Here is a 17,372-nt window from a genome sequence, read left to right as displayed (position 1 = left end):
ATTGAACAAGCCGTCCCTGGTAGATTGATGAGGAAAACAATTAATTTAATCCATTTTAGAATAAGGCTGTAACGTAGCAAAATGTGGAAAAAGGGAAAGGGTCTGAATACTTTCCAAATGCACTGCACTTTTTGTTCTGTTGAAAAAACGGATGTGTAAAAAAAAGTGTATTCTTTATTTTTTATTTTTTGCCCCCTAAAACTTATAGGTACTCAAGACCTGGGGGAACTTCAATCTAGTATTTGGATATCTTGTTCATTATGGTTTGCAGTGATTTTCACAATAAAACAACTTGTTTTTTTTTGCATTTATGGCACATTATCACTCATATAAATGTCTCAAAAGTATGTTTTGCCAGTATATTATTGTAGCTGACAGTGTGCTGAATCCATAGACCTAAAACACTTCATGATGCCTATTACAGAAATGCCTGTAGAAGCCAAAATGTCAAGATAGTGAAAAACAACTTTATGGGGTTAAGAGTTACCAGCAGATGTCTTGAAAATAGAAAAGGGCAGCGAGTCAGTAGTTCCTGCGCCATAGACAGGCAATTGCTTTGGAGTTGTTGAAATCATGTTTTGGTATTTCTATATGATCAACCAATACATAATCTAGACCTACATGCAACATTATAGTATCTTGCGCTTTTGACAATGATTTCCCGAGGCCTAAGTCACATGATATACAGCACCTAAATACTTATAACCACTAGGCCAGGGATGGGCAACTGGTGGCCAAAGGACCAATAAAAATAAAAATAATATATATATATATATATATATATATATATATATATATATATATACAGTGGGGGAAAAAAGTATTTAGTCAGCCACCAATTGTGCAAGTTATCCCACTTAAAAAGATGAGAGAGGCCTGTAATTTTCATCATAGGTACACGTCAACTATGACAGACAAATTGAGTTTTTTTCCCCCAGAAAATCACATTGTATGATTTTTAATGAATTTATTTGCAAATTATGGTGGAAAATAAGTATTTGGTCACCTACAAACAAGCAAGATTTCTGGCTCTCACAGACCTGTAACTTCTTCTTTAAGAGGCTCCTCTGTCCTCCACTCGTTACCTGTATTAATGGCACCTGTTTGAACTTGTTATCAGTATAAAAGACACCTGTCCACAACCTCAAATAGTTACACTCCAAACTCCACTATGGCCAAGACCAAAGAGCTGTCAAAGGACACCAGAAACAAAATTGTAGACCTGCACCAGGCTGGGAAGACTGAATCTGCAATAGGTAAGCAGCTTGGTTTGAAGAAATCAACTGTGGGAGCAATTATTAGGAAATGGAAGACATACAAGACCACTGATAATCTCCCTCGTTCTGGGGCTCCACGCAAGATCTCACCCCGTGGGGTCAAAATGATCACAAGAACGGTGAGCAAAAATCCCAGAACCACACGGGGGGACCTAGAGAATGACCTGCAGAGAGCTGGGACCAAAGTAACAAAGCCTACCATCAGTAACACACTACGCCGCCAGGGACTCAAATCCTGCAGTGCCAGATGTGTCCCTGTGCTTAAGCCAGTACATGCCCAGGCCTGTCTGAAGTTTGCTAGAGTGCATTTGGATGATCCAGAAGAGGATTGGGAGAATGTCATATGGTCAGATGAAACCAAAATATAACTTTTTGGTAAAAACTCAACTCGTCGTGTTTGGAGGACAAAGAATGCTGAGTTGCATCCAAAGAACACCATACCTACTGTGAAGCATGGGGGTGGAAACATCATGCTTTGGGGCTGTTTTTCTGCCAAGGGACCAGGACGACTGATCCGTGTAAAGGAAAGAATGAATGGGGCCATGTATCGTGAGATTTTGAGTGAAAACCTCCTTCCATCAGCAAGGGCATTGAAGATGAAACATGGCTGGGTCTTTCAGCATGACAATGATCCCAAACACACCGCAAGGGCAACGAAGGAGTGGCTTCGTAAGAAGCATTTCAAGGTCCTGGAGTGGCCTAGCCAGTCTCCAGATCTCAACCCAATAGAAAATCTTTGGAGGGAGTTGAAAGTCCGTGTTGCCCAGCGACAGCCCCAAAACATCACTGCTCTAGAGGAGATCTGCATGGAGGAATGGGCCAAAATACCAGCAACAGTGTGTGAAAACCTTGTGAAGACTTACAGAAAACGTTTGACCTGTGTCATTGCCAACAAAGGGTATATAACAAAGTATTGAGAAACTTTTGTTATTGACCAAATACTTATTTTCCACCATAATTTGCAAATAAATTCATTAAAAATCCTACAATGTGATTTTCTGGAGAAAAAAAATCTCATTTTGTCTGTCATAGTTGACGTGTACCTATGATGAAAATTACAGGCCTCTCTCATCTTTTTAAGTGGGAGAACTTGCACAATTGGTGGCTGACTAAATACTTTTTTCCCCCACTGTATACCTACACAAGGCTGGAATGGGCTGCAAGACCATCGCCAAGCAGCTTGGTGAGAAGGTGACAACAGTTGGTGCGATTATTCGCAAATGGAAGAAACACATTATAACTGTCAATCTCCCTCGGCCTGGGGCTCCATGCAAGATCTCACCTCGTGGAGTTGCAATGATCTTGAGAACGGTGAGGAATCAGCCCAGAACTACACGGGAGGATCTTGTCAATGATCTCAAGGCAGCTGGGACCATAGTCACCAAGAAAACAATTGGTAACACACTACGCCGTGAAGGACTGAAATCCTGCAGCGTCCGCAAGGTCCCCCTGCTCAAGAAAGCACATATACAGGGCCATCTGAAGTTTGCCAATGAACATCTGAATGATTCAGAGGAGAACTGGGTAAAAGTGTTGTGGTCAGATGAGACCAAAATCGAGCTCTTTGGCATTAACTCAACTCGCCGTGTTTGGAGGAGGAGGAATGCTGCCTATAACCCCAAGAACACCATCCCCACCGTCAAACATGGAGGTGGAAACATTATGCTTTGGGGGTGTTTTTCTGCTAAGGGACAGGACAACTTCACCACATCAAAGGGACGATGGACGGGGCCATGTACCATCAAATCTTGGGTGAGAACCTTCCCTCAGCCATGGCATTGAAAATGGGTCGTGGATGGGTATTCCAGCATGACAATGACCCAAAACACACGGCCAAGGCAACAAAGGAGTGGCTCAAGAAGAAGCACATTAAGGTCCTGGAGTGGCCTAGCCAGTCTCCAGACCTTAATCCCATAGAAAATCTGTGGAGGGAGCTGAAGGTTCGAGTTGCCAAACGTCAGCCTCGAAACCTTAATGACTTGGAGAAGATCTGCAAAGAGGAGTGGAACAAAATCCCTTCTGAGATGTATGGAAACCTGGTGGCCAACTACAAGAAACGTCTGACCTCTGTGATTGCCAACAAGGGTTTTGCCACCAAGTACTAAGTCATGTTTTGCAGAGGGGTCAAATACTTATTTCCCTCATTAAAATGCAAATCAATTTATAACATTTTTGACATGCGTTTTTCTGGATTTTTTTGTTGCTTTTCTGTCTCTCACTGTTCAAATAAAGCTACCATTAAAATTGTAGACTGATCATGTCTTTGTCAGTGGGCAAAGTACAAAATCAGCAGGGGATCAAATACTTTTTTCCCTCACTGTATATATTTTGGCTCAGCTGGGGTCTCAACTTCAAATCAAATCACATTTTATTTGTCACATGCGCCGAATACACCAGGTGTAGACCTTACCGTGAAATGCTTACTTACAAGCCCTTAACCAACAATGCAGTTCAAGAAATAGAGTTAAGAAAATATTTACTAAATAAACTAAAGTAAAAAATTCAATAAAAACTAACAATAAAATAACAATAACGAGGCTATATACAGGGAGTACCGATACTGAGTCAATGTGCGGGGGTACAGGTTAGTCGAGGTCATTTGTACATGTAGGTAGGGGTAAAGTGACTATGCATAGATAATAAACAGTGAGTAGCAGCAGTGTAAAAACAAAGGGGGGAGGGGGATGGGGGTGTTCAATGTAAATAGTCCGGGTGGCCATTTGATGAATTGTTCAGCAGTCTTATGGCTTGGGGGTAGAAGCTGTTAAGGAGCCTTTTGGACCTAGACTTGGGAGAGAACAGTCTATGACTTGGGTGACTGGAGTCTTTGACAATTTTTGGGCCTTCCTCTGACACCGCCTAGTATCTAGGTCCTGGATGGCAGGAAGCAGGTAGTCATTTAGGCAGGTTACCTTCGCTTTCTTGGGCACGACTATGGTGGTCTGCTTGAAACATGTAGGTATTACATACTCTGTGAGGGAGAGGTTGATAATGTCAGTGAAGACACTTGCCAGTTGGTCCGCACATGTTGATTTTACTCCTGGCTCAGAGTTTGTCTGAGCAGTGTCTTAACATCATCCTAAAACCTACTCTGACCTGGGAGTTTTTTGTTGTCTTAAAACAGGTATTAACAGAATTCCTAGGACCTTTTCGGAGACACTTTGTGGATACGGGCCCTGGTTTCCATGCTTGATACAATTCCATTTACTCCATTCCATTCATTATTATGAGCCTGCAAAATGTCTATACTGTATGATCATCTACATAACATAGAAAGCAATTAGCGGTTGAAAATAAATTCAAGACAGATTCTTGAAACTTCCAGTCTTGAGAAGTAACATCTCTCAGCTATATAATTCTGGTTAATCTTCAAGTTTACCAGGATGTCCGAGGTGATCTTTACTGTTCCCTCATCACGGTAGCTCTGCACCACTGTGTCCTGCCTGACATCGTTCTCCAGCTAGCTTCCTGCAGGAGGGTCAGGATGCAGGCTGAAATCTTTCCAGTTGTTCTTCAGTCAGCTCCTCACTATCCAGCAGCAACAAGTCTGTGACAACTGACATCTGCAGAAAGAACATCAATACATCCATATTTTTTGGGATATACTAGAACATCTTCACTTAATTTCTCAATCTCATAATCACGGAACAGATTCACTCACTAACACAATTTGAAAGCTTTCAAATGATTTGAGAGTTAGCTTTAGCCTGCCTGGTAGTTCGCAGTTTTGGGATCACTGGTTCTATTAAAACAGGCAAGCTCAATCAAGCACAGCTGAAGAATTTGATATGTCAAATAGTATTTGAACTCAAGTGTCCTAGAGCAGTGCCAATCACAACATAAGGGAGTCATTCTGCAGACTCGCCGCACATTCTCTTCGTTTCAAAATCACTCGCCAATGGTCCAATTGGTTCAGTCTGTGAAGAAGTCAGAAAGCAGTTGAGGGTGGAAGAGATCGGCCAGGGCTGTTTTTTAAAATGTTTAATCCGTCAAAGAATGATCCAGATTCTGTAATCCCATATTTTGCAATCCAGGATCAAATCAATCTGTCTGATTTTGAGACAGTTTTTCTGAAAAGGATCGGATCAATCTGATCCAGATAACGCAATATCAAGATAACTGATTTTCAGTGCTTTGAATAGGCCTACACCTTGCCATCTACTGACAGGTCATGTTACTACTTCTACACTGTCATAGGGAACAGAGATCTGTAAACTACAAGGAATAAAGTATTGAATAATAGAGCCTGCATATTAAAACTGACCACATACCTACACAGCAGTCAATTTAACAGAATGAACCCTTGTATTTTTTTTTAAACCTCCCCACCTTAGGTACATTAATGTATTGGTTGTAGTGCCTTTCACATTTGTAAATACATCATGAATCCACCTTTCCAGTGGGATAAAGATTATCCAGATGTGACATCAAAGCACAAAACATTTAATCTCGATTAAAGGTCAGATTGGATTACCAAATCCCAATCAGAATGATCAGATTCAGATTTTTCAGTTTGAAATTCCCATATACTCCAATCCGATTGCCGAATTCTGATCAGCAACATTTGGATGTGGCCCATTAGCACCTGTAGGTGAGATTATGAGATGTTTTACAACCCTCTGCAGCGCAGAGTGACGAAGGCAGTAGAGATACCGCTCTCTAAATTCTATGTAAATTCAAGAAATGTTCACATTGTATCTGTGGTGGCACCAATGATGTTTTGGGACAAATGCTTGCAGTTTTTCCACTATTGACTAATGCATTCCATACTTAGTGAGTGTGCTTGAGGGTTAGAGAAGTCCTAACAACAGATAAATCAATCACGAGTAGTATAGGCCAGCACTGAGGCACTTTGGAAATACATTTTGCGAACAGCTCCATGCACCTAATGGAATGCCAAATGTGTACAGGGGAGAAGTACATGGTGTAGCATTGTGGTTGAGTACCCAAAATATATTTGAAAGATGTCTATGACCCATTTAATGCATTTTCTTGCAAGTAAACCCATTGATTAAACAAAAACTGTTTTTAGTCAGGATACAGTCTCGAACTACACACAAAAGTGATCCGCTGTGACACACCATTGGTGAAAACAATGATTTGACAATGTGAGTGCACTTGTGTGCCATCCAACCAAGTTTGTCAATTAATAATCTTAACATTGATGCTAGGTTTGTTTGAGGAGAGGATTGACACTCATGATACTTTCAATTATGTATATTTAATACAAAAATGACCCTTCTGCATGTTCCAATTAAATAACATGATACATACAAACCATATGCAATTGCATTGTTAGTCCTCATAAAAACATACAAAATCAACAGTGTGCTTTCAGCAATTCCTCACCGGGAAGACGATATGAAGTACTAGATAATATACCGTAGTTGTGATTAAGTCCTCCCCTGTGACACCTCCATGGCCATGATAGGTCCGCATTTGCTTGGCTTCAGTCTCTTTCAGCCCTCTCCTAACCTTATTGGCTCAGTCCAAACTTGAGATGCACGCAAACATCTTGGACTCTCACATAAATCATACATTGTTAATGGGATTTCAGACCAAAGTTCAAGTTACTCACATGCATCTCAAGTTAGAAGAGTGGCCCTTGGTTGATTGACCCTTAGTAAAAAACTAAGCTGTGTAAACTGTTCCTGGGACAGCTTCTGAGGCCAAAATGTCCCATCATCATCATCAGGACAAATAAAACCGCAATATTTTTCCTGGGCCAGTTTCTGCGGCCAAAATGTCCCATCATCATCAGGACAAATGTCCCAATCAGGACAGTCACTTCTGCTGGAAAGGCAGCTTCCTACGGTCTTTGCCAGCATTTCTCTTCCTCTTCTTGCTGAGGAAGTTTTCCAGCTTGCCGCTCTTCTTCAGTTCGCTGTACTTCTCTGCCAGCTCCAGCTTCTTCTTGTCGGCTGTGAGAGGGTTAAGAGAGCAGAGTAAGGCTTTGAGTATCCTATCTGCACTTTCACCGTAATGGCATTTCTACAACAAGTGTCTTGTGGTCAATGAAGATGACGTTTGGACAGTGATACAGTCTCTTATTCCATTGTAATATGTCTGAATCACTATGTGAAAAAAACATAAGAGATTCCCCACCCAACCAAACAGGGTACGGCATTGTATTACAGTCCAGTGACAAATTCAGAGAGGGGTTCAACAATATTGCATTGTTGTTGCCTTGACTATAGAACTGTATCATATCTGAAGTTAAGAGCTTTACAACATAGAAAAATAATGTCTATAGAGCAGAATAAATAGACTTCAGAATAGAATAAATAGACTATAGAATAAAATGTCATGCTTTACACCCCGACTGGTAATACACTTACATTTCTTGAGGAAGAAAGGCTTCAGTCCCTGGCCCGCCATCTCTCTCTGTTTCCTCTTGAACTCTAGCTCCTTCTCACGCTGCTGTTCCCGGCTCTTCCGGGCCCGCTCCTGGTTCTCCTGAATTGAGAAGGAATCAGGTGAGTTCTAAGAAAAAGCAGCCCTCATTCTAAAACTTCTTTGCATGGGTGTGTGTGTGTTCAGCAGTTAACTCACCATTCTTTTCAACAGGAACTGAAGTTTCTCCTTCTTCTGGTTGCTCTTTAATGGTTTCTTGAGCTTCTTCTGCACTACCTATATATACACACACCACAAAGAATGGACACAATTAAAATCAGTGATAGTCAAATGTAAAAATCTTGAGGACAAGCAGGACCATGATGTACAAAAGATATGCAGAACAAGTCCTATTAAAATGAATGTATAAAATGAAAAACAGACTGATATGGACTAGACAAATATGGACTGATTAGACTTTATCGTTTTCACACATCTCTCTCGCGCTGTTTGATGTCGTTGATGAATCTGTAGGTTTTCTCAAAGATCTCCGGTTTGTATTCACCAGACAGATCGTCAAATCGAGGGTCTCTTGATACCTGGGGGGAAAAACACGTGACATACAATTACAGCATGCAACAAGATGGGTTGAGAGGTCAACAGCAACATTTTGGAGATGTCAGTCTACAAGAGACTTCAGAAGTGCCTTACTGTTTTCTTGACAGGAACTACTTGTCTGAGAAAAGGGGCGGGCCTCTTGGCTGATATCTCCATGGGCCTTAAAACAAAATACAATGTTTGAGAAATCATTTTTAGAAGTTTAAATACATATACCATCCCCACAGTTCTGAAATAACAGCTTTTCTCCAAAACGACTTACCGATACTGAATGTATGTATTGAGTGTAACACATACAATGTGGTTCACATAGGAATCAAAAACCCATAACACTGGTATTGAGAGCGCCATCCATGCTCCAACCAACTGAGCTATTGGAATGGCCTTATTCTAATGCATGAAGGTGAACAGACAATTGGACATTACCTATTCTTGTTGAGGCGTTTCTTCGTGAGTGTTTGTTTTGCCTTGGTTGTTCCGTAGGCTATTTCATTATAGACCTTTGTCCCCACCTTGTTTTGAAGCTCCAGAATGTCCTCAAAAGACATTGTTGAAAGTTCTGTAAAAATGATAAAGAACAATGAAGGATTCGCTGGCTCGCTTAGAATACATCACATTTCACTAGTAGATAATATTTTATTACCTTATGTTTAAATTACAAATGCAGACAATTTCCATTTGGTTACAAATTGTATAGGTATAGTTCAGTATGGCTATAGGATTTGTTCTTCGTAAATGAGATGGAGAACACACCAAACTATCCTATAGACCTAACATTTGTTCCTGGGAGATCAACTGCAGTGAATGAAACTGTGCTTACGATTTACCTTTTTTAATGTCGTCTTTTGTTTGTATTTCACCACTGTTTACAGTTTCCGGTTGTTCTGTGTCATCTTCGACATCCTCGGAGTCCTCAGCGTCACTACCCAAACCTGTCTGGTCTTCATCATCATCATCACCAGTACCAGCAGCACCATCACTCTCTACATTTTCAACCTCTGCATCATCTTCATCATTAGCCTCCTCTTCGTCACTGTCATCCTCAAGAGCTTCTCCCCCACTCAAACTGTCCTCCTCTTCCTCTCGTCCAGACTCTTCCTGGTCTTCCTCGCTGATACCTGAGGAGCTCCTTTTACTGAATAAGGCAAAGTTTTGTTCCAGCTCGGAGTCTTCATCACTACTGTCAGGGGATTTCTTTGACAGACTTTTGGTCTTTTTTGACTTGTTATCCAAGCTAGACACAGTGACAGCCACTTCTTGATGTTGCTTTCGCTTCATGGTTGCTTTCTGGTGCCCGGAGGACATTGTGGACTGTGAAAAGAAACATACACTTTGTAAGCGAGTGAGCTAAGGCTATGTGGCCTGAAATGGATTTAGGAAGCCTACTTTGTGATTGTTGTTATTGTTTAAAATTGACTAAGGGTGAAACACCTCTACACATAATATGTTGCTATGAGGCTGCACGTTCTAGCTACACGTAGACCTACAGGTACCAGAAACAGCACGCGTATTTAGAGTCCTTAGAAACGGTGGCTCACCTGCCTATGGCGAGAAAGGTTACATAAAACCCCTTTATTTTGTGACATGTAGAAATAATATCTCTCAACGCAAGTCCCCGGCGTTCACTCCACCCCCCGAATAGAAAACAGCTCGTGTACCAGGCGTAGTGAGGCCTTGTCTTACATGGCTAATGTTACTAGTTGACGTTAGCTATAGTGGCTAGCTTGCAACAAAAAGCCAAACCAACAACAACAACGGTGGATATAACACGGTAGCGTATTGTTTTTGGCGAAAGAGTTAAGTAGGTACGTTAACGACTTACATTTATATGAACGACGATCCTTAGAAACGAACTATAATAGCAACGAGCCCAAGATGTTATCCACGTGGGTTTATCTTTGAGTTGTGTACTGTTAGCCAGCTAGCTAAATTCTGTCTGAATGATTCCCGTGTAATATTTAATCGACCAACGGGGGGCACTGTTGAATAGGTATTGAGATGCAGGCAAATGCGGGACCAAAGATTTCTGTGTGTGGGAAGTTGCCTTAAATTTGACCTTGTTACAATGCTGAAATGTTCCAATTCAATGCACCTTTCTCTGTCTATCCTAACAAAAACACGTTGCTCAGTCCCCGATGCACTTCATAGCTTTACTCTGGATAAAATTGGACAACAATGTTAATTTTTTTTTGTCATTCTCATTGGTAGGTAGGCTTACTTGCAGAGTGAAAAAAACCGTCCTGCTTTAAATTATGTTCAGCTTATAAAGGCTTCATAATGCCTTCCTAAGCACTACATGAATGTGTTACAAAGCATCTATAACCGTATGTTATGCATTATAAAGGGTTCATAAATGTGGCATAACTGTGTGACATAATCACCAATATCAAATGTGACATAACCCACTTATGTTGAATATGATATAAACATGTGACATGTTGTGCTGTAGGATGGCCCTCGCTCTAAAGTGAAGTCATGTTAGTCACATTACACCTAATCTCGTTCCCAGACACTTCTGCCCAAATGCTCGGAAGGTCCAACGCATCAAACTTGGCCTTCATTAGTTAGGATTAGGTTTCAAATCACATTTTAAGAAGATAAATTGTGGAAATAGGTAGGGTTTAGCAATAATTATGACTTTGTGGCTGTCCTTCCTTTTTATTGACACTTTATGTAGTGTCCTGTAATACTTAGTTTGAAGTGAGACACTTTCAGTCATTCATAACACATCCATAAAGACTATATCACATGACACTGTACTTACTTTAAAGTCAGAACCATTTGGTAATTTATAACACATACAGTACCAGTCAAAAGTTTGGACACACCTATTCATTCCAGAGTTTTTCTTTATTTTTACTATTTTCTACATTGTAGAATAATAGTGAAGACATCAAAACAATGAAATAACACATCTGGAATCATGTAGTAACCAAAAGTGTTAAACAAATCAAAATATATTTTATATTTGAGATTCTTCAAAGTAGCCACTCTTTGCTTTGATGACAGCTTTGCACACTCTTGGCATTCTCTAATTTGTACATTTACATTTTAGTCATTTAGCAGACGCTCTTATCCAGAGCGACTTACAGTTAGTGAGTGCAAACATTTTTCATACTGGCCCCCTGTGGGAAACGAACCCACAACCCTGGCATTGCAAGCACTATTCTCTACCAACTGAGCTACAGGGGACTCTCAACCAGCTTCATGAGGTAGTCACCTGGAATGCATTTCAATTAACAGGTGTGCCTTGTTAAAAGTTAATTTGTGGCATTTCTTTCCTTCTTAATGTGTTTGAGCCAATCAGTTGTGTTGTGACAAGGTAGGGGTGGTATACAGAAGATAGCCCTATTTTATAAAAGACCAAGTCCATATTATGGCAAGAACAGCTCAAATAAGCAAAGAGAAACGACAGTCCATCATTACTTTAAGACATGAAAGTGGAGTCGCAAAAACCATCAAGCGCTATGATGAAACTGGCTCTCATGAGGACCGCCACAGGAAAGGAAGACCCAGAGTTACCTCTGCTGCAGAGGATACGTTCATTAGAGTTGCCAGCCTCAGAAATAGGCAATTAACTGCACCTCAGATTGCACCTCACAGAGTTCAAGTAACAGACACATCTCAACATCAACTGTTCAGAGGAGACTGCATGAATCAGGCCTTCATGGTCGAATTGCTGCAAAGAAACCACTATTAAAGGACACCAATAAGCCAACAGTTGCTCAGCATATGTGGGAACTCCTTCAAGACTGTTGGAAAAGCATTCCTCATGAAGCCGGTTGAGAGAATGCCAAGAGTGTGCAAAGCTGTCATCAAGGAAAAGGGTGGCTGCTTTGAAGAATTTGTTTAATACTTTTTTGGTTACTACATGATTCAATATGTGTTATTTCATAGTTTTGATGTCTTCACTATTATTCTACGATGTAGTAAATAGTAATAATAACAAAAAACCCTTGAATGAGTAGGTGTGTCCAAACTTTTGACTGGTACTGTACATAAATTCCATGTATCATATGATCCTGTACATACTATAAAGTCAGACACCTTTGGTCATTCATAACACATACATAAAGGCTTAATGATGTAAACACAAATGTATAAACACTTAGGGAATTCACTAACAGCTAAAACAAATAAACATGAAAGACATGTTTAAAGCATTTCCTTTTATTTTTACATTTTTAAAACAATACAAATACATTAAGTTTTAAAAAGTCCAGCAATTTAATTAAATTGAACATTACACAGGGCTGTGAATAGTGTAGCCTGTGACAGGTACCAGACACAAAGATCAGGAGCTTGTCCCTGAGTTGGTGGTTGGTGGTTCTTGCCTGCTGGAGGTACTGCATGTTGGCTAAACCTTAAAAGTAACAACAAAGAAAGTTAGCAGGTCTGTTAGGAAACACCATCTGGATAAAGGCATTTCTGTGCTGCGCCAGAAATAATCTAAATGGGGAGATGGGAAACTCCATTCTCTTCGTATTATTATATTCCTCTTTCATTTGCTAATCTCATGATGTGACTATGAGACGTGGCTGTTTCCAGGGGGATTTTTATTTAGCTGAGCATTCTAGCTAGCTAAATCTCATTAGCTAGCTACCTAGCTAGCAATTGCTGTGAAGTCACCAAAATTATTTGAAATAAAGACTGAGCTACGTATGTAATCTAAATCAACACTTAACTACTACAAACTCATTTTAATTACAATAAATAAAGGTTCACTTACTTGTTTTTCGCTATCCAGTGGGCATTTGATTTGTGAACTCATCATGTGTGCTTACTGCACTGCAGAAACACTGCTAACCAAACAACAGTGCAGGGCATGTGTACTGAATTAAAGGGCAACTACACAAAAAAATTGAAGTTTCTTAGATTTGTCCTAGATCTCAAAAGTATTCCCCTGATGTGGTTTAAGCATTGTTGTGAACACAGAAAATCTAATGCTGTTGTTTTTCTATTAAAAAGGTATGAAAAAACGGGGAAAACCAGATTGGCTAGGCATCCAAGTGGGAAAGTGGTTGGGCCATCCTAGATATGTTTTAGAGTAAAAAAATATATACAATTTAGCAGACACTTCTATCCAAAGAGACTTACAGGCATGTGTGCATACATTTTTACGTATGGGTGGTCCCGGGACTCGAACCCACTATCCTGGCATTGCAATGCTCTACCAAGATGCATGACAAGGTGATAAATGCTTTGTGAAGCCTCAATATGATTTATGACGCCTTTATTAAGTGGTGCTTATGCCACCCTTTATAAAGCACCGGTTTATGTCATATTTGACCTAGTGGGTTAAGTCACATTTGACATTGGTAGTTATGTCACACAGTTATGCCACATTTATGAACCCAATATAGAGCATGACATATGGTTATAGATGATTTGTGACACATTTATGTACTGTTTATGAAGGCTTTATGAAGGCTTTATGACGCCTTTATAAGCTGCACATCATTTAAAGTGGGACCAAAAAAACATCTGAATCATGATATTCATGACATTTATTATAGGAAGACTATGCAACAGCAGCCAGGTCCCCACCACTGTCAGAGCACCTCAACTGTTACACCAAGAGGTCTCAACCTCTTCATGAGGTTTCTAGATGTTGTAAGGTCTAGTATCAATGTCTGTTTTACATAGGCTTAATTACACTTGCTACATTTGTACTTTGGGATATTGATGTTGGAATATGAGGCTTAATTGTGAAAAATTAATATATGAAAATGTAACTTTTTTGTGACCCACCTTCTCCTCAGAAGACAATCAGTTTTTGCAAGAGAGAGAGAGAGAGAGAGAGAGAGAGAGAGAACAGCAGATCAAGTGGTGTAGAGGTGCTATTCTACCTGTACCTCAAAAGTCCCGGCCTTGGGTAGAGGCAAGAGAACAGTATCCCCACTATCCTGAGATACATCCATATGCACAATGAAGCCCTACCTTTCAACAGGAACACCAATGCTCAAGAGACCACCAGAATGATCCTGCGGGGCAGAGGTGAATGCCACCTGTACCACAAAAGCTTGGGCCTCGAGTAGAGGCAGTAGAACATACTTGAAGGATTAATGTACAGTGCATTCAGAAAGTATTCAGACCCCTTGACTTTTTCCACATTTTGTTACCTTACAGCCTTATTCTAAAATTGATTAAATATGTTTTTTTCCTCATCAATCTATACACAATACCCCATAATGACAAAGCAAAAACAGGTTTTTAGAAATGTTTGCAAATTTATAAAAAAGAAAAACTGAAATATCACATTAACATAAGTATTCAGACCCTTTACTCAGTACTTTGTTGAAGCACCTTTGGCAGTGATTACATCCTTGAGTCTTCTTGGGTATGATGCTACAAGCTTGGCACACCTGTATTTGGGGAGTTTCTCCCATTCTTCTCTGCAGATCCTCTCAAGCTCTGTCAGGTTGGATGGGGAGCGTCGCTGCACAGCTATTTTCAGCTCTCCAGAGATGTTCGATCAGGTTCAAGTCTGGGCTCTGGCTGGGCCACTCAAGGACATTCAAAGACTTGTCCCGAAGCCACTCCTGCGTTGTCTTGGCTGTGTGCTTAGGGTCATTGTCGTATTGGAAGGTGAACCTTCGCGCCAGTCTGAGGTCCTGAGAGTTCAATCGTGGTTTCATCAGACCAGAGAATCTTGTTTCTCACGGTCTGAGAGTCCTTTAGGTGCCTTTTGGCAAACTCCAAACGGGCTGTCATGTGCCTTTTACTGAGGAGTGGCTTCTGTCTGGCCACTCTACCGTAAAGAACTGATTGGTGGAGTGCTGCAGAGATGGTTGTCCTTCTGGAAGGTTCTCCCATCTCTACAGAGGAACTCTGGAGCTCTGTCAGAGTGACCATCAGGTTCTTGGTCACCTCCCTGACCAATGCCCTTCTCCCTCGATTGCTCAGTTTGGCCCGGGCGGCCAGCTCTAGAAAGAGTCTTGGTGGTTCCAAACTTCTTCCATTTAAGAATGATGGAGGCCACTGTGTTCTTGGGGACCTTCAATGCTGCAGAATTGTTTTGGTGCCCTTCCCCAGATCTGTGCCTCAACCTAATCCTGTCTCTGAGCTCTACGGACAATTCCTTCGACCTCATAGCTTGGTTTTTGCTCTGACATACACTGTCAACTGTGGGACCTTATATAGACAGGCCTTTCCAAATCATGTCCAATCAATTGAATTTACCACAGGTGGACTCCAATCATTTTGTAGAAACATCTCAAGGATGATCAATGGAAACAGGATGCACCTGAGCTCAATTTCAAGTCTCATAGCAAACAGTCTGAATACTTATGTAAATAAGGTATTTCCGTTTTTTTATTTGTAATAAATTTGCAAACATTTCTAAAAACCTGTTTTCGTATTGTGTGTAGATTGATGAGGAAAAAAAGTCATTTAATCCATTTTAGAATAAGGCTGTAACGTAACAAAATGTGGAAAAAGTCAAGGGGTCTGAATACTTTCTGAATGCACTACAGTACTTTCGTGAAGTGAAACATCAGGGTGGTTGTCTGTGGAGTATGGAAGTGGAACTGAGACTAGTGAGGGAGAAGTCTCCACGACCGATTCTTCTGTCCTCTGAATCTTATTTTGTTTTCTGATTAAGTTGATTAATTTAATTATATGTGAGCAATGATTTATAATTGATTTTGAGGTCAATGTCAAAATAAGTACAAATAGCTGGGGGATTCCAGCGTTATGGACATTACATTTGCATGCAAAATCACAACTTTAATGTCTCAGAATGGAGAAACAAAATATAAATGAAACTTTTGATCTGAGTTTATAAGTCTTAACGCTGCAACGACAGTGTTGCAGTACTTGAGTCCAGGACTCCCAATTTTCATGACTTGTGACTCGACTTGGACTCGACCGTTGTTGACTTGGACTCGCCTTCTCGACCATTGGTGACTTGGACTCGCCTTCTCGTAACGTGTAGTTGCACTTCCACTGGATAGGCTAATCTGATAAACAGAATATGAGCAGCACTTGGTGCGCAGAGCGGAGAGGGTTCGGTTCTCTAGCTGCGGGAAGGGATGCGCCACATCTGGCACACACAGCCTACATCAGCTGGTGAGCTGCAGGGGCGCAATCGATGATTGTGGCCAGGCAGGCTTCGCTCACGTTCTTACTCCGATCATAGGCTACACATCGCGCAAGTTACTTTCTTGCTTCCCTGTAACCACCAGTCACCAGCCTAATATTTTGCTTTGCCTGGTTAAGAAACACAAACAGCTTTGCGAAATTGCAAACAATAGTATTGAGTTTAATAGTAAAACAACAGTCTAGCTCTCTCTCCCCTTGAGTAGGCCTATAGAAAAGTAGACTGTATTTGAATTTGTCGTCTCTCTCTACCCTCCCAATCCCCCACCCCATCCCATAGCCAGGTTCTGACAAGTCATCCTTTTGTTTTTACTCTGCAATAAATAAATAAAAACACATATCAGTGGGTGATTACAAAAAAGTATCTGAGAGCCTGACAGGAGCAATAGCCAATTCAATCTGACATGAGCAATAGCCATTCATCCATTCAAAACACCATTACTGATTTGACATAACTATTGAACATTATATTAAAATAAATATATGTGTGAGCCTGTGTACTGTATGAATGACATTTGTTTCATAGGCTATTGCATATTGAAGGCAATTATGACCATTGGGCAAGGAGGAAAATCTTTGCGTTACTTCAATACTCACATATAAATCTTCCCGCCAGCCCGCCACTAGTTGTTGCTGGGCAGGTTTCTACCAAATCGAAGTCACATCAATAGAGGTGTTAATCTAGAAACAGAAGAGCATTGAGCCAGTAAGCCGGCAGTATGAGCGAGCAAAAAAACAGCAGTAAACAAAATAGCAAATACTGTATGTCTAAAGAACCCCTAATCATGTGTTTTGCTTTCAAAAGTTTTTCAGCAGATGGTGCAAAGAGAGTGGCGCAATGTCAAATATGTAACAGAAAAATAGAAGAGAAAACCGGAACCACGTTGAACTTCAAAACTCAGACCCAGTGACTCAGACTTGAGCACTGGGACTCGGACTTCAGCCATAGGGACTTGTGACTCGACTCGTGGTCCTCTGTAGCTCAATTGGTAGAGCATGGCGCTTGTAACGCCAGGGTAGTGGGTTCGATCCCCGGGACCACCC

The 17,372-nt window shown here is 40.8% G+C and overlaps 1 protein-coding gene across 1 annotated transcript; it reads right to left on the bottom strand.

The window, feature by feature from the left end:
• Nucleotides 1-6,229: 6,229 nt before the first annotated feature.
• LOC311130879 (ribosomal RNA processing protein 36 homolog) lies at nucleotides 6,230-10,170 on the bottom strand. Its single transcript, XM_084163685.1, has 8 exons — nucleotides 10,051-10,170; nucleotides 9,056-9,539; nucleotides 8,655-8,787; nucleotides 8,322-8,388; nucleotides 8,105-8,209; nucleotides 7,830-7,907; nucleotides 7,616-7,733; nucleotides 6,230-7,198 (listed from the first exon to the last, which is right to left on the bottom strand). The coding sequence occupies exons 2-8, from the start codon at nucleotides 9,531-9,533 to the stop codon at nucleotides 7,062-7,064; spliced, it is 1,116 nt and encodes a 371-aa protein (XP_084019811.1). The 5' UTR covers nucleotides 9,534-9,539; nucleotides 10,051-10,170; the 3' UTR covers nucleotides 6,230-7,061.
• Between the last annotated feature and the right edge of the window lie 7,202 nt (nucleotides 10,171-17,372).

The sequence above is a fragment of the Coregonus lavaretus genome (genome assembly GCF_964263955.1).
Source record: "Coregonus lavaretus genome assembly, chromosome: 6".
In the NCBI taxonomy this organism is placed as follows: Eukaryota; Metazoa; Chordata; class Actinopteri; order Salmoniformes; family Salmonidae; genus Coregonus; species Coregonus lavaretus.
The sequence above is the reverse complement of the archived record's forward strand: the minus strand, read 5'-3'. Positions and strand labels throughout refer to the sequence as shown.

Excerpts from the sequence above, each read along its gene's own strand:
- LOC311130879 (XM_084163685.1), bottom strand. The coding sequence starts at position 9,533 with ATGTCCTCCGGGCACCAGAAAGCAACCATGAAGCGAAAGCAACATCAA. Across the intron at positions 8,389-8,654 it reads AAACGCCTCAACAAGAATAG|GCCCATGGAGATATCAGCCA; the intron begins GTAATGTCCAAT and ends TTTTGTTTTAAG. Across the intron at positions 7,199-7,615 it reads GCCTTTCTTCCTCAAGAAAT|CCGACAAGAAGAAGCTGGAG; the intron begins GTAAGTGTATTA and ends ACCCTCTCACAG.